General features: G+C 40.4%; 1 protein-coding gene across 1 annotated transcript in view; it reads left to right on the forward strand.

Moving 5' to 3' along the window:
* Positions 1–27,179, forward strand: part of LOC139751401 (ubiquitin-protein ligase E3B) — a 260,968-nt gene that overhangs the window by 44,877 nt on the left and 188,912 nt on the right. Inside the window, exons 4-6 of the mRNA XM_071666787.1 lie at positions 2,431–2,533; positions 4,597–4,821; positions 26,554–26,742. Coding sequence (XP_071522888.1) covers positions 2,431–2,533; positions 4,597–4,821; positions 26,554–26,742 — 517 coding nt within the window. The remainder of the gene's footprint in view (positions 1–2,430; positions 2,534–4,596; positions 4,822–26,553; positions 26,743–27,179) is intronic.

Raw genomic sequence — 27,179 nt, forward strand, 5'->3', positions numbered from 1 at the left:
AGACTTCCTGTAACATGGGGAAATAAAGTGGAAGAGTGCTAGAGGTCGAGAAATGGTGGAACAGTGCATGGGATGGTGTTTGTGAGGGAGGCATATAACTATGGGTTAAGTGGAGACTTTTGCTGTGCAACCTCCTTGATGAGAGTTCCCAGAAGGAACTGGATCAGAGATATAGTTAGATAGATAGTTGTGGAACAGTTAACAATACATTCATAACATTGTTCAAAGAACTACAGAGAAGGTGGTAGAAAGTGAGATAAATGTCAAATATCTATGCTTCACCACAGGAGAAACTAGAATTCACAGAACATAATGAGAAGATAGTGCCTCCAAGCCACGTAATGAGTGATATAATAATGAGAACTTTCACAGCAAGAGACAGAAAAGTACAGTGTTAATAAAAATGTTTTATTTGTACAAAAGCAAAATTGAATACTTTTGTATCATCACTAGCCTAACAAGTGTAATAAAGTTGAGAGCAAATTCAGAAGTGCTTCACAGGTATAATTCACATGATGGTATGTACTGTAGAGTAGGAGACTGAAAGATCTCAGAACAGAAAGAAGAAAGGTACATGATAGTTGATGGATAAAGGTATAAAAGAATAATATTTTGTACATGAAGGCCTGTCATAAAGGAAGTAATAGAAGTATTTAAGTCTTCAAAAATGCCATGGAATATACCAAAAAGATATCAAACAAAAACATACAGTAATGCAGCTTGAAAGTTAGGAAAACTTCAATGAATGATAGGGAGAAATAATGAGTGTGCATGGAACAGTTACAAAAATGTTTTAAAGAAGATTTGATGTATGGTTGAAGTCAGTACCAGATGAGCTCTGAGTGGATAATTATGTAATGAGCATAGTGGTGAAGAAAAGCAGCATTGATTTACTTGCTGATGAGTGAATACATGGTCTTTTTTTTTTTGTGGCACATAGATATTGTGACTTTCATTACCTGTTCTTTCTATAAATCCAAAGTATTTCAGCACACATTGTTCATTTCTTTCAGTCACACTGCTCTTAATGCTGGACCTTACTTTTACAGTTATTACATACCTGATCAACCTGACGCACACCACATATTAGTTAAGACTTTTCATTTATAACATGCTCACATGCTTCTTTTCTTTTGTGTTTAGGGCTCAAGACTTACACCCACATTACAGTGTAAGGAATACTATAACTTCAAGTATACCTGTCTCTGCCTTGATAAGTACTGACCTCTTCTTCTACGTGCTGCTTAATGCACCCGGGACCTTAGTTACCTCTACTGCCCTATAACTTAGTTCAGCCCCCATGGTTCCATTTGTTGCCACATCCATTCCTAGGTACTTAAATTACTCCATTTCATCTAGGCCATTCAAGTGTACACTTATACTATCCTGTCTCATGCCTCTCCTGTACATTACATTACCTTTCTACATATACTCTCATCTCTCTGTCTGCACATACTCTCCCAGACTCGGTTGCCAGCTTTTGGTGTTTCAGTCTGCCTTGAGAGCTGTATCATCTGCAGATAAGCATCTTAGTCACGTTTCATGCTCCATCAAAGCTCAAGAAAATAAAGAACAAGCGGGCAGATGCCTTGTCAGAAGGGGGTAGACTAACTCCTGAGAAAGTCATAATAGGTCATTCTTCTTTTCAAGGGACTCATTGTTTAAAAGCCATTACACAAGCAGATCTTTGTTCTGTATGGATTGCCTTACTACTTCACATTATGTCTTTAACAAAAGATTCACTGCATTAGTATGAGTTATCATTCTGATTATATTTGAACAAATCAAAGATTTTCTGTTGTTATATGAAGCTTATTTTTCTTGTGTTTTTTCATTAGAATACACTATTTTTTTTTTTTTTCAGCCAAGAGAACAAACAAACTGAAGCATTTTGCCCAGATGCTCTCCCCAGAATCTCATTTTTTCTATTTTAGGTCTGAGAACTGATCTTAGACTCAAATGTATTTCATCATGTAAACATTTTCTTGTTACAAGGTGTTATTGGATTTGCATGAATGGATTGTTGGTCATTTGATCCTTTAGCGATTGGGTATCCTGCAAGGGATACTCAATTGATATTGTAAATGGAGAAAACTCGGAATCTTTCTTATTTAAAGGGGTAAGCATTTCAGTGGTGTGATGAATGACCCAAAGATTGTGTAGTTACTTATCTGCAAAAAATGACATGGATTTGTAAAGAATGACTAATTGTTTGGTTATTTGAGAAGTTCATTTATAAGAATGGCAATGAGTTATATCAATAGAACTTAAGATGGATTAACTTTTTGCATTACATATCATGCCTTGAATTTGGAAGTGTGTTGAAACTAAAAGATTTTAGAGGATTTTTAAGTTGACCCCTAACTAGTTAGCCTTAAGATAATCATATATGACAGTCAAATAATTGAAATTTATTTATCTTTGTTTTAGGTATTTGTTGGCTAGCATGGACAGTGAAAACATGAAGCTTAATTATGTTGCATGTGGAATGAATAAGGAACTTACATTGCAATGGATTCAACATATGAAAGATGTGAGTTTATTTTTTTATGTTTATATTATCAATTTAAAGTTCCCCTGTTAGTCCCTATCCCTCTCTCTCCCCTAATGGCCTGGGAGATAATTTTGTTAGTCTAACAGTTAAGGATACTAATGCTTTAGGCTTTCTGGACTGGACACCACATTAAACTGAAAAATATCCCAGCATTAATTTGTGAAATTTCTGTTAATCGTAGCACTGCAACTTGTCATGACTGCATAGCAACTCATTTAATAGTCATGCAGAATATTGCCACAGTGATGATGCATGTCAGCGGATAATGCTAGGTGATATGTATTCAGACCAAATGTAATCAATCTTCTAATGATTTTTGAGTAGATAAATTGAAAATTCCCTGTAACAGATACCAAATCAAATAAGATTATTTTGTATGATAGTTTCAAGGGTCTAGGCAGAGTTTGAGCAAGTGAGCTGCTTTACCTTTTCCATATGTTGATATTATGTGTTGCTCACTGAGAACAAGTTTTATATACATCTTTAAGTCTCTGCTTAACCCAAGCATGATGAGATAGGGTACACCAGTTATACGTACCTCTTGTTATCTTACTCCACAATGAATACAATCAGTATTTAGGAGGTCTGGGCAGATGACTACAAAGGTGACTGGACAGGCCCACAGATTCCCTGCATATCGTAGGAGGCTACTAAGGGGTGGGAGCGGTTGGCTAGAAATCTTCCCTTCCTGTATTACTTTTCAAAAGAAAGAACAGAGCAAGGAACCAAGTGAGGATTTTTCCCTTTAGGGTTCTGTCATTTGACTGAAACTACTTTGTTCATGCAGGAAATGGTGAGCATGTATGAAAGAAATAATGATGTATTTGTGTGATGTGGAATACGATAAGAAAAGTGGCATACACTAGAGTAAAAGTAGATGAGTCAGAATGTAAAAATACAGGGACACAAAGGAAGGCAGATTTGTTCAGGAATGGTGACAGAATTTACTTATGTACAGACGGAAGATATTCTTATTTAACATATACATTGAACACTCAAGGTATGCCCATGAAGAATGAGCTTTCAACAGATCAGGTTTCATCAGGGTCACTATAACATATGGAGATACATTCTTGAGAGATTTCTTACCGATAAGTACTTCCATTTTCTCTTCCATGGTGATACTTTTTCTCATCAACGTTGAGTGCCTTACCAACAATAGCACTGGCTAACCTTTTTCCAGACATTAGATAATTCTTTAGAATGATGAATGAAGGTAGTGAGATATTGAGCATTCATATATGTAATTAAAGTGAAGAGATATAAGAAGCTAAATGCTCATTGGCTCAGAATGCTAAACTTATGCCACTCATCAGTGGCAGAGCAAATGTAAGCAGAATTGGTGGATGTGACCAGTTCATTTGAATTCACAATCTTTCACTACAATATAGCATTACACAAAAAAAAAACCTAGAGCTCTGTAGTAAATTGGCTTTCAACGAGATGTCGCTGTAATGGAAAGATGTTTTACATAAAACAGTCTTTCCATAGCTCCTCTCTTTAGGTTCAGATAGGAGTTTCTCTTCCATGTTAAACACATTTTTGCCTTTTTCTTGGACAAGTCTTTACAGTAGTTTATGCTCTGAATTTCAGAGAGTGTATGATAGTACAATTAAAAGGGTGGATGTGAGAGGAAGACCACCTGTAACATGGGAAAATAAAGTGGTAGAGTACTGGAAGGAGAGAGATGGGGAAGAATGCATGGATTAGTGTATACGAGGACCAGGAATGTAAGGAAGGATAAGTGGAGATTCTTTTACTTTGGCCGTCTCCTTGATGGGAGTTCTTTGAGGGAATGGGTATCAGATATATTTAGATAGATAGATATCAGAAGTCAGAAATTTCAGAATCAGCCTGTTTGAATTTTCTCCTCATTTTCCTTTTAATTTCATACCGTAATTGAAAACTTGGAAAAATTGATTTCCTTTTTTTGGTTACATCATTTAAGCTGAATATCTTGTTAATGGTAAACAATCCGTATAAACATATATGTTTACGTATTCCTACACAGTTATACTTTATACTGTTTATATTCCTGACAGATCCTGATCATTGCCTGTAAGTTATTGGAAAGCCTACAAGCTGAGGTATCTTCAGAGAATCGTCTAATATCTCTATACCTACGTCTCCTCCTCACTTTCACTGCAACCAACACCTGGAGGATTGTGCGCATGCAAAACTTTGAACCACTGAGGCCAGCACTTAATAAGTTAACAGAAAATATTATGGGGGATTTAGTGTATAGAGGTCTATACACAACTTTGAATGTAAGTAACTCACTGAATTAACTCATTAGTATCATATCTCATTATGATATGTATTATTGTACAAATTATACTATCATTCACAAGTCAGGAATAGTTCTTGAGATACAGAGGAGTAATTAAAAGCATTGTGAAGCTCGTATGCATCTGGTATTGAAGAACAAATTATTTCGGTCATTAGCAAGGGATTGTTCTTGTATTAGTCAAGTGCTGCTGTTGCACCTACAGTCTTGTTATGAGTTAAGTTTGCCAGTTATAACACATTTGTGGCCGTTTAAGTGTTTGATTTTTTTCCAACATGTAGGTTGATTTTTCCATTTTCCTGATTTAGTCCCATGAATTTGGGAAGTTTCCCTTAATATGATCCAGATATCAAAATGCGAGTGGACTTTGAAAATTATTTCGGTGTCCAACATCTAACTTGTGAAAGGCTCCAGAGCTCATTTAGTAATGATTCAACACCTAGTCCTGGACAAAAGGGAAGGCTGGGTGTACTGTCTGTATCTGGACTGCCAGAAAGCATTTGACACTAATGCATGAGAGGTTGATTAAGAAGCTAGATCACCTGGCAGAAATAGGGGGATAACTCCTTCATTGGTCAGATTATCTGTGGGAGGGAACAATGGATGTATTTTAGAGGAGCCTTTTCTAAATGGGTTGAGGTGACCAACAGAGTGCCACAGGGTTTGTTTTGGGGACATTTACTCATCTTGATCTATGTTAAAGACTTTCCTGAAGGTATGGAAATTTGAACTTATTTGCAAATGACAAAGGTCTTCAGTAAGTGAAAAGCAAGGAAGTTGCATTAGTTTACAAGGAGACATAAACAGACTCCAAAGTTGGTCTGAAACTTAGTCGATGAAATTTTACCCAAACTAATTTAAAGTAATAAGGATGGGACAAAGTGAAAGATGACCTCAATATGATTATTCTCTAGCAGGCAATAAGCTTGTGGATTCTTTGTGTGAGAAGGACTTATTAGTCGACAACATTCCTAACTTGTTTTCAGAGTCCCGTATTAGGAGAATAGTTAGGCTCAGATTAGGGTGTCTGAATGTGTGTGTGGATGTAATCATGATGAGAAGAGAGTAGAGACAGGTTGTGTGTTTGAGGAAAGAATCCTGGATATTCTTGCTCTTAGTGAAATGAACCTCTAGGGTAAATGGTTTGGAAATGTCTTGGGAGTAAAGTGAGGCGTTGGTGAAAGGATAAGAGCTAAGGAAGCAGCAACACTGCTCCTGAAGCAGGATGATTAAGTGTAAGAAATTAGTTTTAGGTTCATGTGGGAAAAACTGAAAGTGGATGGAGAGAGATGGGTGATTATTGGTGCTTATGCACCTGGCCATGAGAAGAAAGATCATGAGAGGCAAGTGTTTTGGGAGCGGTTGAGTGAGTGTGTCAGCATTGGTGCACATGGGGTATTCATTGTTATGAATGGAAATAGTGAAGAGCTTATGGCTTTGTGTGTGAAAAAAAAGCTGATGATTGGGAATATCCATTTTAAATAGAGAGATATACACAGATATACGTATGTGAGTAGAGGAGATGGTTAACGAGAGAGACTTTTGGATGTAAGTGTGCTGAAAGGGGCAGCTATTGGGATATCTGATCACTCTCCTGTGGAGGCGAAAGTGAAGATTTGTAGAGGTTTTTAAAAAAAGAGGAGACAATGTCAGAAAGAAAAGAGTGGTGAGAGTAAGTAAGTTTTGAAAGGAGACTTGTGTTAAGAAATACCAGGTGAGATAAAGTGTAGAATGGCAAATGAAGTGAGGGCAATGGGTAAGGATTGGGAGGTATTTAGGGAAGCAGTGCTGGAATGTGCAAGAGATCATATGGCATGTGAAAGGTGTGAAGTGGGCAGATTAAAAAGGGTCGTGAGTGGTGGTATGAAGAACCAAAGTTGCTAGTGAAAGATAAAAAAAGATGCATTTAGGCGGTACTTACAAGGAAAGAGTTCAAATGATTGGGAGATTTATAAGTGGAAGTGGGAGGAGGTTAAGAGGAAGATGCAGGGGTTGAAAATGAGGGTAAATGAGAGTTGGGGTGAGAGATTATCATTAAACTGTTTCCTGGTGCTTCATTGCTGATGCAGGAGATGGCGGTCAAGTACAATGATAATGTTAAAAAGAGAAAGTTTTGAAAGGAGGTAAATAATGTGCGAGACAAGAGAACAAATGGGGACATCAGTGAAGGGAGCAAAAGGGGAAGTGATAACAGGTAGTGATGGAGTGAGGAGGATAATGAATGAGCATTTTGAAGGATTGTTAAATGTGTTTGATGATAGAGTGGCAGATGTAGGGTTTTAAGGGCGGGGTGGTATGCAAAGTGTGAGAGTCAGGGAGAGTTGTTTTGTGAAAACAGAAGATGTGGTGAAAGGCTTGTGAAAGATGAAATGTGGCAAGGTGGTGGGATTGCTTGATATTGCAGTTGAATTTATTAAGAAAGGGGTGACTTTTTGATTGGTTGGTAAGGATATTCAGTGTAAGTATGGATCATGGTGAAGTGCATGAGGATTGGAGGAATGCATGAATATTGCTCTTGTATAAAGGCAAAGGGGATAAATGTGTGTTTAAACTGCAGAGGCATAGGTTTGTTGAGTATACCCAGAAATTTGTATGGAAAGGTATTGATTGAGAGGATGAAAGCGTGTACAGAGCATCACATTTAGGAGGAGCAGTGTTGTTTCAGAAGTGGTAGAGGGTGTTTGGATCAGGTGTTTGCTTTCAAGAATGTGTGTGAGAAATACTTAGAAAAACATGGATTTGTATGTGGCATTTATGGATCTGGAGAAGGCATATGATAGGGTTGATAGAGATACTTCATAGGTTTCAAGAATAAATGGTGTGGGATATAAGCTGCCAGGAAGTTTTAATCAAAGGTATAAGGCATGTGTACAAGTAGGAAGAGAGGAAGGTGATTGATTCCCAGGAAATTTCGGTCTTTGATAAGGATATGTGATGTCATTGTGGTTGTTTAATTTGTTTATGGACTGGGTGGTGAGACCTGTCCATGGTTTACCCCAGACGCTTCACTTGCCTTGGTTCAGTCCATTGACAGCACGTTGAACCCCGGTATACCATATCGTTCCAATTCACTCTTTTCTTTGCATGCCTTTCACCCTCCTGTATGTTCAGACCCCAATCACTCATAATCTTTTTCACTCCATCTTTCCACCTCAATATGGTCTCCCACTTCTCCTTCTTCCCTCCACCTCTGACACGTATATCCTCTTTGTCCTCTATCCAAACCATTTCAACACGCCCTCTTTTGCTCTCTCAACCACACACTTTTTATTACCACACATCTCTTGTACCCCTTCATTACTTACTGGATCAAACCACCTCACACCACATATTGTCCTCAAACATTTCATTTCCAACACATCCACCCTCCTCTACACAATCCTGTCTATAACTTATGTCTCGCAACCATATAACATGGTTGGAACCACTATTCCTTCAAACATATCCATTTTTGCTCTTCAAGATAATGTTCTCGCCTTCCACTTTCTTCAAAGCTCCCAGAACCTTCGCCCCCTTCCCCACCCTGTGACTCACTTCCTCCAGTTTTTCTTCATTCAAACCTACCTCCTAGTAAACTTGTCCCTCAACCCTACTGAACCCAATAGCCTTGCTCTTATTCACATTTGCTCTCAGCTTTCTTCTTTCACATTTATTCATTTATTTTGCTTTGTCGCTGTCTCCTGCGTTTGCGAGGTAGCGCAAGGAAACAGACGAAAGAAATGGCCCAACCCACCCCCATACACATGTATATACATACACGTCCACACACGCAAATGAACATACCCATACATCTCAATGTACACATATATATACACACACAGACACATACATATATACACATGCACACAATTCACACTGTCTGCCTTTATTCATTCCCATCGCCACCTCGCCACACATGGAATAACATCCCGCTCCCCCCTCATGTGTGCGAGGCAGCGCAAGGAAAAGACAACAAAGGCCCCATTCGTTCACACTCAGTCTCTATCTGTCACGCAATAATGCCCGAAACCACAGCTCCCTTTCCACATCCAGGCCCCACAGAACTTTCCATGGTTTACCCCAGACGCTTCACATGATCTGATTCAATCCATTGACAGCACGTTGACCCTGTTATACCACATCGATCCAATTCACTCTATTCCTTGCCCGCCTTTCACCCTCCTGCATGTTCAGGCCCCGATCACTCAAAATCTTTTTCACTCCATCTTTCCACCTCCAATTTGGTCTCCCACTTCTCCTCGTTCCCTCCATCTCCGACACATATATCCTCTTGGTCAATCTTTCCTCACTCATTCTCTCCATGTGCCCAAACCATTTCAAAACACCCTCTTCTGCTCTCTCAACCACACTCTTTTTATTTCCACACATCTCTCTTACCCTTACGTTACTTACTCGATCAAACCACCTCACACCACATATTGTCCTCAAACATCTCATTTCCAGCACATCCACCCTCCTGCGCACAACTCTATCCATAGCCCATGCCTCGCAACCATACAACATTGTTGGAACCGCTATTCCTTCAAACATACCTTTTCTAAGTATTTCTCACATACATTCTTCAAAGCAAACACCTGATCCACACATCCTCTACCACTTCTGAAACCACACTGCTCTTCCACAATCTGATGCTCTGTACATGCCTTCACCCTCTCAATCAATACCCTCCCATATAATTTCCCAGGAATACTCAACAAACTTATACCTCTGTAATTTGAGCACTCACTCTTATCCCCTTTGCCTTTGTACAGTGGCACTATGCACGCATTCCGCCAATCCTCAGGCACCTCACCATGAGTCATACATACATTAAATAACCTTACCAACCAGTCAATAATACAGTCACCCCCTTTTTTAATAAATGCCGCTGCAATACCATCCAAACCTGCTGCCTTGCCGGCTTTCATCTTCCGCAAAGCTTTCACTACCTTTTCTCTGTTTACCAAATCATTTTCCCTAACCCTCTCACTTTGCACACCACCTCGACCAAAACACCCTATATCTGCCACTCTATCATCAAACACATTCAACAAACCTTCAAAATACTCACTCCATCTCCTTCTCACATCACCACTACTTGTTATCACCTCCCCATTTGCGACCTTCACTGAAGTTCCCATTTGCTCCCTTGTCTTACGCACTTTATTTACCTCCTTCCAGAATATCTTTTTATTTTCCCTAAAAGTTAATGATACTCTCTCACCCCAACTCTCATTTGCCCTCTTTTTCACCTCTTGCACCTTTCTCTTGACCTCCTGTCTCTTTCTTTTATACATCTCCCACTCAATTGCATTTTTTCCCTGCAAAAATCGTCCAAATGCCTCTCTCTTCTCTTTCACTAATAATCTTACTTCTTCATCCCACCACTCTCTACCCTTTCTAATCAACCCACCTCCCACTCTTCTCATGCCACAAGCATCTTTTGCGCAATCCATCACTGATTCCCTAAGTACATCCCATTCCTCCCCCGCTCCCCTTACTTCCATTGTTCTCACCTTTTTCCATTCTGTACTCAGTCTCTCCTGGTACTTCCTCACACAAGTCTCCTTCCCAAGCTCACTTACTCTCACCACCTTCTTCACCCCAACATTCACTCTTCTTTTCTGAAAACCCATACAAATCTTCACCTTATCCTCCACAAGATAATGATCAGACATCCCTCCAGTTGCACCTCTCAGCACATTAACATCCAAAAGTCTCTCTTTCGCGCGCCTGTCAATTAACACATAATCCAATAACGCTCTCTGGCCATCTCTCCTACTTACATACGTATACTTATGTATATCTCGCTTTTTAAACCAGGTATTCCCAATCACCAGTCCTTTTTCAGCACATAAATCTACAAGCTCTTCACCATTTCCATTTATAACACTGAACACCCCATGTTTACCAATTATTCCCTCAACTGCCACATTACTCACCTTTGCATTCAAATCACCCATCACTATAACCTGGTCTCGTGCATCAAAACCACTAACACACTCATTCAGCTGCTCCCAAAACACTTGCCTCTCATGATCTTTCTTCTCCTGCCCAGGTGCATATGCACCAATAATGACCCATCTCTCTCCATCAACTTTCAGTATTAATCGAGAATTTACTTTCTTACATTTTATCACATACTCCCACAACTCCTGTTTCAGGAGTAGTGCTACTCCTTCCCTTGCTCTTGTCCTCTCACTTACCCCTGACTTTACTCCCAAGACATTCCCAAACCACTCTTCCCCTTTACCCTTGAGCTTCGTTTCACTCAGAGCCAAAACATCCAGGTTCCTTTCCTCAAACATACTACCTATCTCTCCTTTTTTCACATCTTGGTTACATCCACACACATTTAGACACCCCAGTCTGAGCCTTCGAGGAGGATGAGCACTCCCCGCGTGACTCCATCTTGTTTCACATACATCACCAAATTCAATCACCAACAATGTTATATGGTTGCGAGGCATGGGCTATAGATAGAGTTGTTCAGAGGAAGGTACATGTGTTGGAAATGAAATGTTTGAGTACAGTATGTGGTGAGGTAGTTTGATCGAGTAAGTAATGAAAGAGTAAGAGAGAGGTGTGGTAATAAACTGTGGTTGAAAGAGCAGAAGTAAGATTATTAGTGAAAGAGAAGAGAGGCATTTGGACGATTTTTGCAGCAAAATAATGCAGATGACTGGGAGATGTATAAAGAGAAAGAGAGGCATTTGGATGATTTTTGCAGGGCAATAATGTAAATGACTGGGAGATGTATAAAAGAAAGAGGCAGGAGGTCAAGAGAAAGGTGCAAGAGGTAAAAAAGAGGGCAAATGAGAGTTTGGGTGAGAGAGTATCAATAAATTTTAGGGAGAATAAAAAGATGTTTTGGAAGGAGGTAAATAAAGTGCATAAAACAAGGGAACAAATGGGAACTTCAGTGAAAGGGGCTAATGGGGAGGTGATAACAAGCAGTGGTGATGTGAGAAGGAGATGGGATGAGTATTTTGAAGGTTTGTTGAATGTGTTTGATGATAGAGTGGCAGATATAGGGTGTTTTGGTCGAGGTGGTGTGCAAAGTGAGAGGGTTAGGGAGAATGATTTGGTAAAGAGAGAAGAGGTAGTAAAAGATTTGCAAAAGATGAAAGTCGGCAAGGCAGCAGGTTTGGATGGTATTGCAGTGGAATTTATTAAAAAGGGGTGACTTTATTGTTGACTGGTTGGTAAGGTTATTTAATGTATGTATGACTCATGGTGAGTTGCCTGAGGATTGGCGGAATGCTTGCATAGTGCCATTGTACAAAGGCAAAGGAGATAAAAGTGAGTGCTCAAATTACAGAGGTATAAGTTTGTTGAGTATTCCTGGTAAATTATATGGGAGGGTATTGATTGAGAGGGTGAAGGCATGTACAGAGCATCAGATTGGGGAAGAGCAGTGTGGTGTCAGAAGTGGTAGAGGATGTGTGGATCACGTGTTTGCTTTGAAGAATGTATGTGAGAAATACTTAGAAAAGGAAATGGATTTGTATGTAGCATTTATGGATCTGGAGAAGGCATATGATAAAGTTGATAGAGATGCTCTGTGGAAGGTATTAAGAATATATGGTGTAGGAGGCAAGTTGTTAGAAGCAGTGAAAAGTTTTTATCGAGGATGTGAGGCTTGAGTACATGTAGGAAGAGAGGAAAGTGATTGGTTCTTAGTGAATGTAGGTTTGCAGCAGGGGTGTGTGATGTCTCCATGTTTGTTTAAGTTGTTTATTGATGGGGTTGTTAGGGAGGTGAATGCAAAAGTTTTGGAAAGAGGGGCAAGTATGCAGTCTGTTGTGGATGAGAGAGCTTGGGAAGTGAGTCAGTTATTGTTCGCTGATGATATAGCGCTGGTGGCTGATTCATGTGAGAAACAGCAGAAGCTGGTGACCAAGTTTGGTAAAGTGTGTGAAAGAAGAAAGCTGAGAGTAAATGTGAATAAGAACAAGGTTATTAGGTACAGTGGGGTTGAGGGACAAGTCAATTGGGAGGTAAGTATGAATGGAGAAAAACTGGAGGAATTGAAGTGTTTTAGATATCTGGGAGTGGATTTGGCAACGGATGGAACCATGGAAGCGGAAGTGAATCATAGGGTGGGGGAGGGAGCGAAAGTTCTGGGAGCAATGAAGAATGTGTGGAAGTCGAGAACATTATCTCGGAAAGCAAAAATGGGTATGTTTGAAGGAATAGTGGTTCCAACAATGTTATATGGTTGCGAGGTGTGGGCTATAGATAGAGTTGTGCGGAGGAGGATGGATTTGCTGGAACCATACAACATTGTTGGAACCACTATTCCTTCAAACATACCCATTTTTGCTTTCCGAGATAATGTTCTCGACTTCCACACATTCTTCAAGGCTCCCAGAATTTCCGGCCCCTTCCCCACCCTATGATCCACTTCTGCTTCCATGGTTCCATCCGCTGCCAGATCCACTCCCAGATATCTAAAACACTTTACTTCCTCCAGTTTTTCTCCATTCAAACTTACCTCCCAATTGACTTGACCCTCAACTCTACTGTACCTAATAACCTTGCTCTTATTCACATTTACTCTTAACTTTCTTCTTTCACACACTTTACCAAACTCAGTCACCAGCTTCTGCAGTTTCTCACATGAATCAGCCACCAGCGCTGTATCATCAGCGAACAACAACTGACTCACTTCCTAAGCTCTCTCATCCCCAACAGACTTCATACTTGCCCCTCTTTCCAAAACTCTTGCATTCACCTCCCTAACAACCCCATCCATAAACAAATTAAACAACCATGGAGACATCACACACCCCTGCCGCAAACCTACATTCACTGAGAACCAATGACTTTCCTCTCTTCCTACACGTACACATGCCTTACATCCTCGATAAAAACTTTTCACTGCTTCTAACAACTTGCCTCCCACACCAAATATTCTTAATGCCTTCCATAGAGCATCTCTATCAACTCTATCATATGCCTTCTTCAGATCCATAAATGCTACATACAAATCCATTTGCTTTTCTAAATATTTCTCACATACATTCTTCAAAGCAAACACCTGATTCCACACATCCTCTACCACTTCTGAAACCACACTGCTCTTCCCCAATCTGATGCTCTGTACATGCCTTCACCCTCTCAATTAATACCCTCCCATATAATTTACCAGGAATACTCAACAAACTTATACCTCTGTAATTTGAGCACTCACTCTTATATATATATATGTATATGTTGAGATGTATAGGTATGTATATTTGTGAGTGTGGACATGTATGTATATACATGTGTATATGGGTGTGTTGGGCCATTCTTTCATCTGTTTCCTTGCGCTACCTCGCTAACATGGGAAGCAGCGACAAAGCAAAATAAATAAATGAATAGATATAAGTTGATAGGCATTTTATAGAGAGACCTTTGGATGTAGATGTTCTGAGAGGGGGCAGATGGTGTGATGTCTTTTCACCATCTTGTGTAGGCAAGGGTGAAGATTTGTTGAGGTTTTTTGAAAAAGAGTGAGTAAAGTTGGGGAGAAATGAGTGATGAGAGTAAGTGAGCTTGGAAAAGAGACTTTTTTGAAGAAATACCAGCAGAGATTGAGTGTAAAATATCAAAAGGTGAGAGTAAATGAAGCGAGAAGAGTGGTTGAGGAATGAAAGGTATTTAGGGAAGTATTGATGGCATGTGCAAGGGTAGCAAGTGGTGGGATAAAGAAGTAAAGTTGCTACTGAAAGGCAAAAGATAGGTGTTTGGGCATTTCTGACAGGGAAGGAGTGCAAGTGATGGGAGATGTAGATAAGAAAGCAATAGGAGGTGAAGAGGAAGGTGAAGGGGATGAAAAGTAGGATAAATGAGAGTTGGGATGAGTGAGTATCATTAATTGTTAGGAGAATAAAATGATGTTTTGGAAGGAGGTAAGTAATGTGTGAAAGACGAAAGAACAAATGAGAACATCGGTGAAGGACAAAAGGGGAAAATCATTACAGGTTTTGATGAAGAGGAGATGGAGTGAGTGTTCTGAAGGATTGTTAAATGTGTATGACAGAATGGCAGATGTAGGTTGTTTTGGTTGTTGTGATGGTATGTAAAGTGAGATAGTCATGGAGAGTGATTTGGTGAAAAGAGAAGAGGTTGTGGAAGCCTTGCATATGATGAAATGTGGTAAGGCAGCTTGGATGGTTGGTATTGCGAATTGATTTATAAAGAAAGGGGGTGACTGTGTTCTTGATTGGTTGGTAAGGCTATTCAATGTGTGTATGGCTCATGGTGAGGTGCCTGAGGATTGATGGAATGCATGTAAAGTGCCATTGTACAAAGGCAAAGGAGATAAAAGTGAATGCTCAAATTACAGAGGTATAAGTTTTATGAGTATTCGTGGTATATTATATGGTAGGGTATTAATTGAGAGGATGAAGGCATGTACAGAGCATCAGATTGGGGATGAGCAGTGTGGTGTCAGAAGTGGTAGAGGATGTGTGGATCACGTGTTTGCTTTGAAGAATGTATGTGAGAAATACTTAGAAAAGGAAATGGATTTGTATGTAGCATTTATGGATCTGGAGAAGGCATATGATAAAGTTGATAGAGATGCTCTGTGGAAGGTATTAAGAATATATGGTGTAGGAGGCAAGTTGTTAGAAGCAGTGAAAAGTTTTTATCGAGGATGTGAGGCTTGAGTACATGTAGGAAGAGAGGAAAGTGATTGGTTCTTAGTGAATGTAGGTTTGCAGCAGGGGTGTGTGATGTCTCCATGTTTGTTTAAGTTGTTTATTGATGGGGTTGTTAGGGAGGTGAATGCAAAAGTTTTGGAAAGAGGGGCAAGTATGCAGTCTGTTGTGGATGAGAGAGCTTGGGAAGTGAGTCAGTTATTGTTCGCTGATGATATAGCGCTGGTGGCTGATTCATGTGAGAAACAGCAGAAGCTGGTGACCAAGTTTGGTAAAGTGTGTGAAAGAAGAAAGCTGAGAGTAAATGTGAATAAGAACAAGGTTATTAGGTACAGTGGGGTTGAGGGACAAGTCAATTGGGAGGTAAGTATGAATGGAGAAAAAACTGGAGGAATTGAAGTGTTTTAGATATCTGGGAGTGGATTTGGCAACGGATGGAACCATGGAAGCGGAAGTGAATCATAGGGTGGGGGAGGGAGCGAAAGTTCTGGGAGCAATGAAGAATGTGTGGAAGTCGAGAACATTATCTCGAAAGCAAAAATGGGTATGTTTGAAGGAATAGTGGTTCCAACAATGTTATATGGTTGCGAGGTGTGGGCTATAGATAGAGTTGTGCGGAGGAGGATGGATTTGCTGGAACCATACAACATTGTTGGAACCACTATTCCTTCAAACATACCCATTTTTGCTTTCCGAGATAATGTTCTCGACTTCCACACATTCTTCAAGGCTCCCAGAATTTCCGGCCCCTTCCCCACCCTATGATCTACTTCTACTTCCATGGTTCCATCCGCTGCCAGATCCACTCCCAGTTATCTAAAACACTTTACTTCCTCCAGTTTTTCTCCATTCAAACTTACCTCCCAATTGACTTGACCCTCAACTCTACTGTACCTAATAACCTTGCTCTTATTCACATTTACTCTTGACTTTCTTCTTTCACACACTTTACCAACTCAGTCACCAGCTTCTGCAGTTTCTCACATGAATCAGCCACCAGCGCTGTATCATCAGCGAACAACAACTGACTCACTTCCTAAGCTCTCTCATCCCCAACAGACTTCATACTTGCCCCTCTTTCCAAAACTCTTGCATTCACCTCCCTAACAACCCCATCCATAAACAAATTAAACAACCATGGAGACATCACACACCCCTGCCGCAAACCTACATTCACTGAGAACCAATGACTTTCCTCTCTTCCTACACGTACACATGCCTTACATCCTCGATAAAAACTTTTCACTGCTTCTAACAACTTGCCTCCCACACCAAATATTCTTAATACCTTCCATAGAGCATCTCTATCAACTCTATCATATGCCTTCTTCAGATCCATAAATGCTACATACAAATCCATTTGCTTTTCTAAATATTTCTCACATACATTCTTCAAAGCAAACACCTGATCCACACATCCTCTACCACTTCTGAAACCACACTGCTCTTCCCCAATCTGATGCTCTGTACATGCCTTCACCCTCTCAATCAATACCCTCCCATATAATTTACCAGGAATACTCAACAAACTTATACCTCTGTAATTTGAGCACTCACTCATATATATATATATGTATATGTTGAGATGTATAGGTATGTATATTTGTGAGTGTGGACATGTATGTATATACATGTGTATATGGGTGTGTTGGGCCATTCTTTCATCTGTTTCCTTGCGCTACCTCGCTAACATGGGAAGCAGCGACAAAGCAAAATAAATAAATGAATAGATATAAGTTGATAGGCATTTTATAGAGAGACCTTTGGATGTAGATGTTCTGAGAGGGGGCAGATGGTGTGATGTCTTTTCACCATCTTGTGTAGGCAAGGGTGAAGATTTGTTGAGGTTTTTTGAAAAAGAGTGAGTAAAGTTGGGGAGAAATGAGTGATGAGAGTAAGTGAGCTTGGAAAAGAGACTTTTTTGAAGAAATACCAGCAGAGATTGAGTGTAAAATATCAAAAGGTGAGAGTAAATGAAGCGAGAAGAGTGGTTGAGGAATGAAAGGTATTTAGGGAAGTATTGATGGCATGTGCAAGGGTAGCAAGTGGTGGGATAAAGAAGTAAAGTTGCTACTGAAAGGCAAAAGATAGGTGTTTGGGCATTTCTGACAGGGAAGGAGTGCAAGTGATGGGAGATGTAGATAAGAAAGCAATAGGAGGTGAAGAGGAAGGTGAAGGGGATGAAAAGTAGGATAAATGAGAGTTGGGATGAGTGAGTATCATTAATTGTTAGGAGAATAAAATGATGTTTTGGAAGGAGGTAAGTAATGTGTGAAAGACGAAAGAACAAATGAGAACATCGGTGAAGGACAAAAGGGGAAAATCATTACAGGTTTTGATGAAGAGGAGATGGAGTGAGTGTTCTGAAGGATTGTTAAATGTGTATGACAGAATGGCAGATGTAGGTTGTTTTGGTTGTTGTGATGGTATGTAAAGTGAGATAGTCATGGAGAGTGATTTGGTGAAAAGAGAAGAGGTTGTGGAAGCCTTGCATATGATGAAATGTGGTAAGGCAGCTTGGATGGTTGGTATTGCGAATTGATTTATAAAGAAAGGGGGTGACTGTGTTCTTGATTGGTTGGTAAGGCTATTCAATGTGTGTATGGCTCATGGTGAGGTGCCTGAGGATTGATGGAATGCATGTAAAGTGCCATATTATAAAGGCAAGGGAGATAGAGGTGCGTTCAAACTGTAGAGGTATAAGTTTGTTGAACTTATCTGATAAGTTTTATGGGAGGGTATTGATTGAAAGAGTGAAGGTACATGCAAAGTATCTTACTGGGGAGGAGCAGTGTTGTTTCAGAAGTGGTAGAGAATGTGTGTGTGAAAATTTCTTACAGAAAGATTTGGGTTTGGAAAAAGCATATGAGAGGGTTGATATGGATGCTTTGTGGCAAGCCATAAGAATATAAAGTGTGGTAGGAATGCTTCTAAAAGCAGTTACAAGTTTTTATTAAGGTTGTATGGTGTATCATGATATTGGACGGTCCTTCAAAATATTCACTGCATCTCCTGACTTCATCATTACCTGTTACCACTTCCCCTTTGCCCTGTTCACTGATGCTCCTGTTTGTTTTCTTGTTTTTTGCACATTATTAACCTCTTCTTCATACTTGCTCACCCTGACTCCTGTTTGCCATATTTTTTATCCTGTACACCAACCTCTTGACCTCCTTCCACTTTTTCTTTTACACCCTCTAATCATGCTTCTCCTTTTTCTTCTGCTAGGAACTTTACTTCTTCATCCCACCACTCACTACCATTTCTAATCTGCCCACCCCTCTCATTTCTCGTGCCACTTGCATCTTTTGCACGTGCAAGCACTATTTCCCTAGATGACTACTCCCTCATTTCATTTACTCCTACCTTTTGTCATTCTACTCTCAACCTCTTCAGGTATTTCTTAAGACAAATCTTTTCTGAGCTCACTACTCTCTTCTCATAGATGATGCTCTGTCTTTTCTGAAAACCTCTATAAATTTTCACCCTCACCTCCACAAGATAGTGATCACACATCCCATAAGCTGCCCCTCTCAGAACATTTACATCCAAATGTTTTATTTCACTTGCTTATCAATTTATATGTCATCCAATTATGTCCACTAACCATCTCTCTTACTCATACATGTCTATGTCTCTCTTTTTAATCCAGGTATTCCCTATCACTGGTCCTTTTTCAGCATACAGCTCCACAAGCTGTTTCTCATTTCTACTCTTTATAATACTCCATGTTGTGGATGTGAGGGCTTGGGAAGTGAGTCCATTGTTGTTCGCTGATGATACAGTGCTGGTGGCTGATACAGGTGAGAAACTGCAGAAGCTGGTGACTAAGTTTGGTAAAGTGTGTGAAAGAAGCTGAGAGTAAATGTGAATAAGAGCAAGGTTATTAGGTAAGTAGGGTTGAGGGACAAGTCAGATTGGGAGGTAAGTTAGAATGGAGAAGAACTGGAGGAAGTGAAGTGTTTTAGATATCTGGAAGTGGATTTGGCAGCGGATGGAACCATGGAAGCGGAAGTGAGTCACAGGATGGGGAGGGGCGAAAGTTCTGGGAGCGTTGAAAAATGTGTGGAAGGGGAGAACATTATCTCAGAAAGCAAAAATGGGTATATTTGAAGGAATAGTGGTTCCAACAATGTTATATGGTTGTGAGGTGTGGGCTATAGATAGGGTTGTGCAGAGGAGGGTGGATGGGCTGGAAATGAGATGTATGAGTACAGTATGTGGTGTGAGGTGGTTTGATCGAGTAAGTAATGAAAGGGTAAGAGAGATGTGTGAAAATAAAAAGACTGTGGTTGAGAGACAAAAGAGGGTGTATTGAAATGGTTTGGTCACATGGAGAGAATTAGTGAGGAAAGATTGACAAAGAGGATATATGTGTCAGAAGTTGAGGGAACGAGGAGAAGTGGGAGACCAAATTGGAGGTGGAAGGATGGAGTGACAAAGATTTTGAGCGATTGGGGCCTGAACATGCAGGAGGATGAAAGGCGTGTAAGGAATAGAGTGAATTGGAACAATTGGTATACTGGGGTCGATGTGCTGTCAATTGATTGAACCAGGGCATGTGAAGCATCTGGGGTAAACCATGGAAAGTTGTGTGGGGCCTGGATGTGGAAAGGGAGCTGTGGTTTTGGTGCATTATACATGACAGTTAGAGACTGAGTGTGAACGAATGTGGCTTTTGTTGTCTTTTCCTAGCGCTACCTCAGGCTCGCACAGGAGGAGGGGGTTGTCATTTCATGTGTGGCGGGATGGCAATGGGAATGAATGAAGGCAGCAAGTATGAATTATTTACGTGTGTATATATGTATATGTCTGTGTATGTATATATATGTATATGTTGAAATGTGTAGGTATGTATATGTACGTGTTTGGACGTGTATGTATGTACATGTGTATGTGGGTGCATTGGGCTATTCTTTCGTCTGTTTCCTTGCGCTACCTCGCTAATGCGGGAGACAGCGACAGAGTAAAGTCCCCCTAATTATTCTCTCAATTGTCACATTGCTCTTTTTCACATTCAAATCACCCATCACTGATATTTGGTCTCTTTCATCAAAACTGCCAATATACTGATTGAACTGCATCCAAAACACCTACCCCTTATGATCTATCTTTTCATATCCAGGTGCATAGATACAAGCAATCAGTCATTACCCGCTATCCCCTTTAATTTTTACCCAAATCAGTCTTGAACTCACTCACACTCTGTCACACACTCCCACAGCTCTTGTCCTCTCTCCAACTCCAAACTTTACTCTTAAGACATTTCCAAACCATTCTTCCTCTTTACCCCTGAGCCATGTTTCACTCAGAGACAGAACATTCAGGCTTGTTTCTTTAAACATACTACCTATCTCTGCTTTTTCTTCAACTTGGTTACATCCACACACATTTAGACAAGATTGAGCCTTTGAGGAGGATGAGCACTCCCTACTTGGCTACTTCTTCTCTTCCTTCCCCTGGAAATTGAAATTCATGAAAAGCTTCTTACTTAATGAGTTTCTTTAGTTTCTTAAAATATACATATAGGGGAGCTTTTATTTGATATTCCTAAATGCTCTAAAGCAGTGCTTTTCAAGCTGGTACGCTAATTTACTTTTAATACTTTTTTTTAAGTTTGTGGTACACTAATCAGGAACTTTGCACTGCATTCTTCATTTAAACCGTTAATGGCAAGAAATATTACCATTCAAACCAGAGGTTGATACTCCTTTTAAAGCTGCTGCAGTCATTTAGAGGCATTAAAGTAAGATAGGTGGGTTAGGTGGCTAGTACTATGGCTTTCTGTAAGAATCTTTTGTTGTTGAGACTGGTAAGTGGAATTTGTAGATTTCACCATCTCTATAACTATTCATTCCCGTTGCCACCTCCCCCCACACAAAAAATGACAACACCCTCCCCCACATGTGCGCAAGTTAGTGCTAGGAAAAGACAACAAAGGCCACGTTCGTTGACACTCAATCTCTAGCTGTCATGTGTAATGCACCGAAACCACAGCTCCCTTTCCACATCCAGGCCCCACAAGACTTTCCATGGTTTACCACAGATGCTTCACATGCCCTGGTTCAATCCATTGACAGCACGTCGACTGTGGTATACCACATCGTTCCAATTCACTCTATTCCTTGCATGCCTTTCACCCTCCCACATATTCAGGCTCCAAACACTTAAAATCCTTTTCACTCCATCTTACCACTTCCAATTTGGGCTCCCAATTAGTACTATTATTATACTAATTAGTATTATACCAGTTAGTATTAGTATTATACTTTATTTATTATACTTTGTCACCGTCTCTCGCGTAGCAAGGTAGTGCAAGGAAACAGACGAAAGAAAGGCCCAACCCACAAACATATACATATATATACATACACATCCACACACGCACATATACATACCTATACATTTCGACTTATATATACATTCTTTTCTTTCAAACTATTCGCCATTTCCCGCGTTAGCGAGGTAGCGTTAAGAACCGAGGACTGGGCCTTTGAGGGAACATCCTCACCTGGCCCCCTTCTCTGTTCCTTCTTTTGGAAAATTAAAAAAAAAATGATGAGAGGGGAGGATTTCCAGCCCCCCACTCCCTCCCCTTTTAATCGCCTTCTACAACACGCAGGGAACACGTGGGAAGTATTCTTTCTCCCCTATCCCCAGGGATGAACATACATACCGAGACATATACATATGTACACATGTACATAATTCATACTTGCTGCCTTTATTCATTCCCGTCGCCACCCTGCCACACATGAAATGACAACGCCCTCACCCCGCATGCGAGCGAGGTAGCGTTAGGAAAAGACAACAAAAGCCACATTCGTTCACAGTCAGTCTCTAGCTGTCAAGTATAAAGCACCAAAACCACAACTCCCTTTCCACACCCAGGCCCCACAAAACTTTTCATGGTTTACCCAGACGCTTCACATTCCCTGGTTCAATCCATTGGCAGCACGTCAACCCTGGTATACCGCATCATTACAATTCACTCTATTCCTTGCATGCCTTTCACCCTCCTGCATGTTCACGCCCCGATTGCTCAAAATCTATTTGACTCCATCTTTCCACCTCCAATTTGGTCTCCCACTTCTCGTTCCCTCCATCTCTTGACACATATATCCTCTTTGTCAATCTTTCCTCGCTCATTCTCTCCATGTGACCAAACCATTTCAAAACACCCTCTTCTGCTCTTTTAACCACACTCTCTTTATTTTCACACATCTCTCTTACCCTTTCGTTACTTACTTGATCAAACCACCTCACACCACATATTGCTCTCAAACATCTCATTTCCAGCACATCCACCCTCCTCTGCACAGCTCTATCTATAGCCCATGCCTTGCAACCTTATAATATTATTGGAACCACTATTCCTTCAGACATACCCATTTTTGCTTTCCGAGATAATGTACTCGACTTCCACGCATTTTTCAACGTTCCCAGAACTTTCACCCCCTCCCTCACCCTATGACTCACTTCCGCTTCCATGGTTCCATCTGCTGCCAAATCCACTCCCAGATATCTAAAACACTTCACTTCCTCAAGTTTTTCATCATTCAAACTTACCTCCCAGTTGACTTGTCCCTCAACCCCACTGTACCTAATAACCTTGCTCTTATTCACATTTACTCAGCTTTCTTTTTTCACACACTTTACCAAACTCAGTCACCAGCTTCTGCAGTTTCTCACCCAAATCAGTTGCCAGTGCTGTATCATAAGCGAACATTAACTGACTCATTTCCTAAGCTCTCTCATCCACAACAGACTGCATACTTGCCCCTCTTTCCAAAACTCCTGCATTCACCTCCCTAACAACCCCAACCATAAACAAATTAAACAACCATGGAGACATCACGCACCCCTGCCGCAAACCGACATTCACTGAGAACTAATCACTTTCCTCTCTTCCTGCTCGTGCACATGCCTTACATCTTTGATAAAAACTCTTCACTGCTTCCAGCAACTTGCCTCCCACACCATATCACTGCTTCTAGCAACTTGCCCCCTACACCATATATTTGTAATATCTTCCACAGAGCATCTCTATCAACTCTTATCATATGCCTTCTCCAGACCCATAAATGCTACATTCAGATCCATTTGCTTTTCTAAGTATTTCTCACATCCATTCTTCAAAGCAAACACCTGATCCACACATCCTCTACCACTTCTGAAACCACATTGCTCTTCCCCAATCTGATGCTCTGTACATGCTTTCACCCTCTCAATCAATACCCTCCCATATAATTTCCCATGAATACTCAACAAACATATACCTTAGTAATTTAAGCACTCACCTTTATCCCCTTTACTTTTGTACACTGGTACTATGCATGCATTCCGCCAATCCTCAGGCTTCTCACCATTAGTCATACTTACATTGAATATCCTTACCAACCAGTCAACTACACAGTCACCCCTTTTTTAATAAATTCCACTGCATTACCATCCAAACACGCTGCCTTGCTGGCTTTCATCTTCCGCAAAGCTTTTACTACCTCTTCTCTGTTTACTAAATCATTCTCCCTAACCCTCTCACTTTACTCACCATCTTGACCAAAACACCCTATATCTGCCACTCTATCATCAAACACATTCAAGAAACCTTCAAAATACTCACTCCATCTCCTCCTCACATCATCACTACTTGTCATACCTCCCCATTAGCCCCCCTTCACTGATGTTCCCATTTGTTCTCTTATCTTATGCACTTTACCTCCTTCCAAAACATCTTTTTATTCTCCCTAAGATTTAATGATACTCTCTCCCCCCCCAACTCTTATTTGTCCTCTTTTTCACCTCTTGCACCTTTCTCTTGGACCTCCTGCCTCTTTCTTTTATACATCTCCCACTCATTTGCATTATTTGCCTGCAAAAATCGTCCAAATGCCTCTCTCTTCTCTTTCACTAATGATCTTACTTCTTCATCCTGCCACTCACTACCCTTTCTAATCTGCCCACCATCCATGCTTCTCATGCCACAAGCATCTTTTGCGCAAGCCATCACTGCTTCCCTAAATACATCCCAGTCTTCCCCCACTCCCCATCAAGTCATTTGCTCTCACCTTTTGCCATTGTGCAATCTGTCTCTCCTGGTACTTCCTCACACAAGTCTCCTTCCCAAGCTCACTTACTCTCACCACTCTTTTCGCTCCAGTATTCTGTCTTCTTTTCTGAAAACTTTAACAAATCTTCACCTTCGCCTCCAGAAGTTAATGATCAGACATCCTTCCAGTTGCACCTCTCAGCCCATTAACATCCAAAAGTCTCTCTTTCATGCGCCTATTAATTAACACGTAATCCAATAACGCTTTCTGGCCATCTCCTACTTACATACGTATACTTATGTATATCTCTCTTTTTAAACCAGGTATTCCCAATCACTATCCCTTTTTCAGCACACAGATCTACAAGCTCTTCACCATTTCCATTTACAACACTGAACACCCCATTTACACCAGTTATTCCCTCAACTGCCACATTAATCACCTTTGTATTCAAATTGCCAATCACTATAACCTGGTCTTGTGCATCAAATCAACTAACACACTCACTCAGCAGCTCCCAAAACATTTGCCTCTCATGATCTTTCTTCTCATGCCCAGGTGCATATGCACCAGTAATCACCCGTCTCTCTCCATCCACTTTCAGTTTTACCCTTATCAATCTAGAGTTTACTTTTTACACTATATCACATACTCCCACCACTCCTGTTTCAGGAGTAGTGCTACTCCTTCCTTTGCTCTTGTCCTCTCGCCAACCCCTGACTTTACTCCTAAAACATTCCCAAACCAGTCTTCCCCTTTACCCTTTAGCTTCGTTTCACTCAGAGCCAAAACATTGAGGTTCCTTTCCCCAAACATGCAACCTAATGCTCCTTTTTTTCTCATCTTGGTTACATCCACACACATTTAGACACCCCAATTTGAGCCTTCGAGGAGGATGAGCACTCCCCGCATGACTCCTTCTTCTGTTTCCCCTTTTAGAAAGTTAAAATACAAGGAGGGGAGGATTTCTAGCCCCCCACTTCCGTCCCGTTTAGTCGCCTTCTATGACACATGAGGAATTTGTTATAGTATACTGTTAAAACTATGTATATTTCTTATCATTACTCCATTTCTGATTGAATTAGGTGAGTTAGGTATATACAGCACCTAAATGTCAAACAGAAATCATCAGGTAAGTGAATATTGTATCATATAAAAAGAGTGTGGTTGAGAGAGCAAAACAGGGTGTTTTGAAATGGTTTAGTCACATGGAGAGAATGAGTAAGGAAAGATTGACAAAGAGGATATATGTGTCAGAGATGGAGGGAACGAGGAGAAGTGGGAGACCAAATTGGAGGTGGAAAGGAGTGAAAAAAATTTTGAGTGATCGGGGCCTGAACATGCAGGAGGGTGAAAGGCGTGCAAGGAATAGAGTGAATTGGAACCATGTGGTATACCGGGGTCAACGTGCTGTCAATGGATTGAACCAGGGCATGTGAAATGTCTGGGGTAAACCATGGAAAGTTTTGTGGGCCTAGATGGAAAGGGAGCTGTGGTTTCAGTTCATTATACATGACAGCTAGAGACTGAGTGTGAATGAATGTGGCCTTTGTTGTCTTTTCTTAGCTCTACCTCGCACGCATGCGGGAGGAGGGGGTTGTCATTTCATGTGTTAAGGGGTGGCGACGGGAATGAATAAAGGCAGTAAGTATGAATTGTGTCCATGTGTATATATGTATATGTCTATGTATGTATATATATATATATATATATATATATATATATATGTATACATTGAAATGTATACGTATGTATATTTGCGTGTGTGGACATGTATGTATATACATGTGTGTGGGTGGGTTGGGCCATTCTTTCGTCTGTTTCCTTGCACTACCTCGCTAACGTGGGAGACAGCGACAAAATATAATAGAATGTAAATAAATAGAATAAACTTAGTAGACTTTTTCAGTATAGTTTGTGACCTTCTTGGTTCATTTTCTATCCCATCATTGAAAATAGAATGATCAGCATATGACATATAGTGAATCGTATGGTTAGAAAGGAATTTATAATCTTTTCATTTTTTAACAGCATGTGCTTGTGCGAGGTTTATGCCGAGGGAAGGCTGCCTTGCGAGGTCCTGCCATCACAACCATAGTCACATTGGCTCTGCGTCCTCTAGTTGCTGCTCAGTACTCAGATAAACTTCTCTCCCTCATCACCATCCACATCTTGAGTGTTCCAGCGCTCATCCATCACCTTGTTTCCTTAGCTTCGGAGGTGAATACTTTCAGTCGGTAAAAAACACTAGCCAATACTTCAACTGATAAAGACAGTAAAGCAGAAACTTGATACTTCCTCTGGGTAGGTTGTATATTTTTCTAACTGAAAATTCTACATGAAATCTAATAATCACCCTACCTTTAAAGAAGTGATAGTTAACCATTTACTTAGATTGTAATGTTTTATAAGTTTTTGAGTATATTGTGCTTTTTCTGTTATTGATAAGCCATTGTCTTATATATGCTGTTTTTTCTTACACATAATTGCTTCCTCTGCCTTAATGAGGTAATGTCAGTAACAAATGAACAGTTGCCTCATTAGCACTTGCACACATCCACTCTGGCTGTCAAGTATGATTTATTGAAACCAGGGCCTTCCATCCTCAGCCAAGCCCCACAGACCATTCTATAATTTACCATGACTGCTTCTTATAT

This window comes from Panulirus ornatus, chromosome 11 (genome assembly GCF_036320965.1).
Source record: "Panulirus ornatus isolate Po-2019 chromosome 11, ASM3632096v1, whole genome shotgun sequence".
Taxonomy (NCBI): Eukaryota; Metazoa; Arthropoda; class Malacostraca; order Decapoda; family Palinuridae; genus Panulirus; species Panulirus ornatus.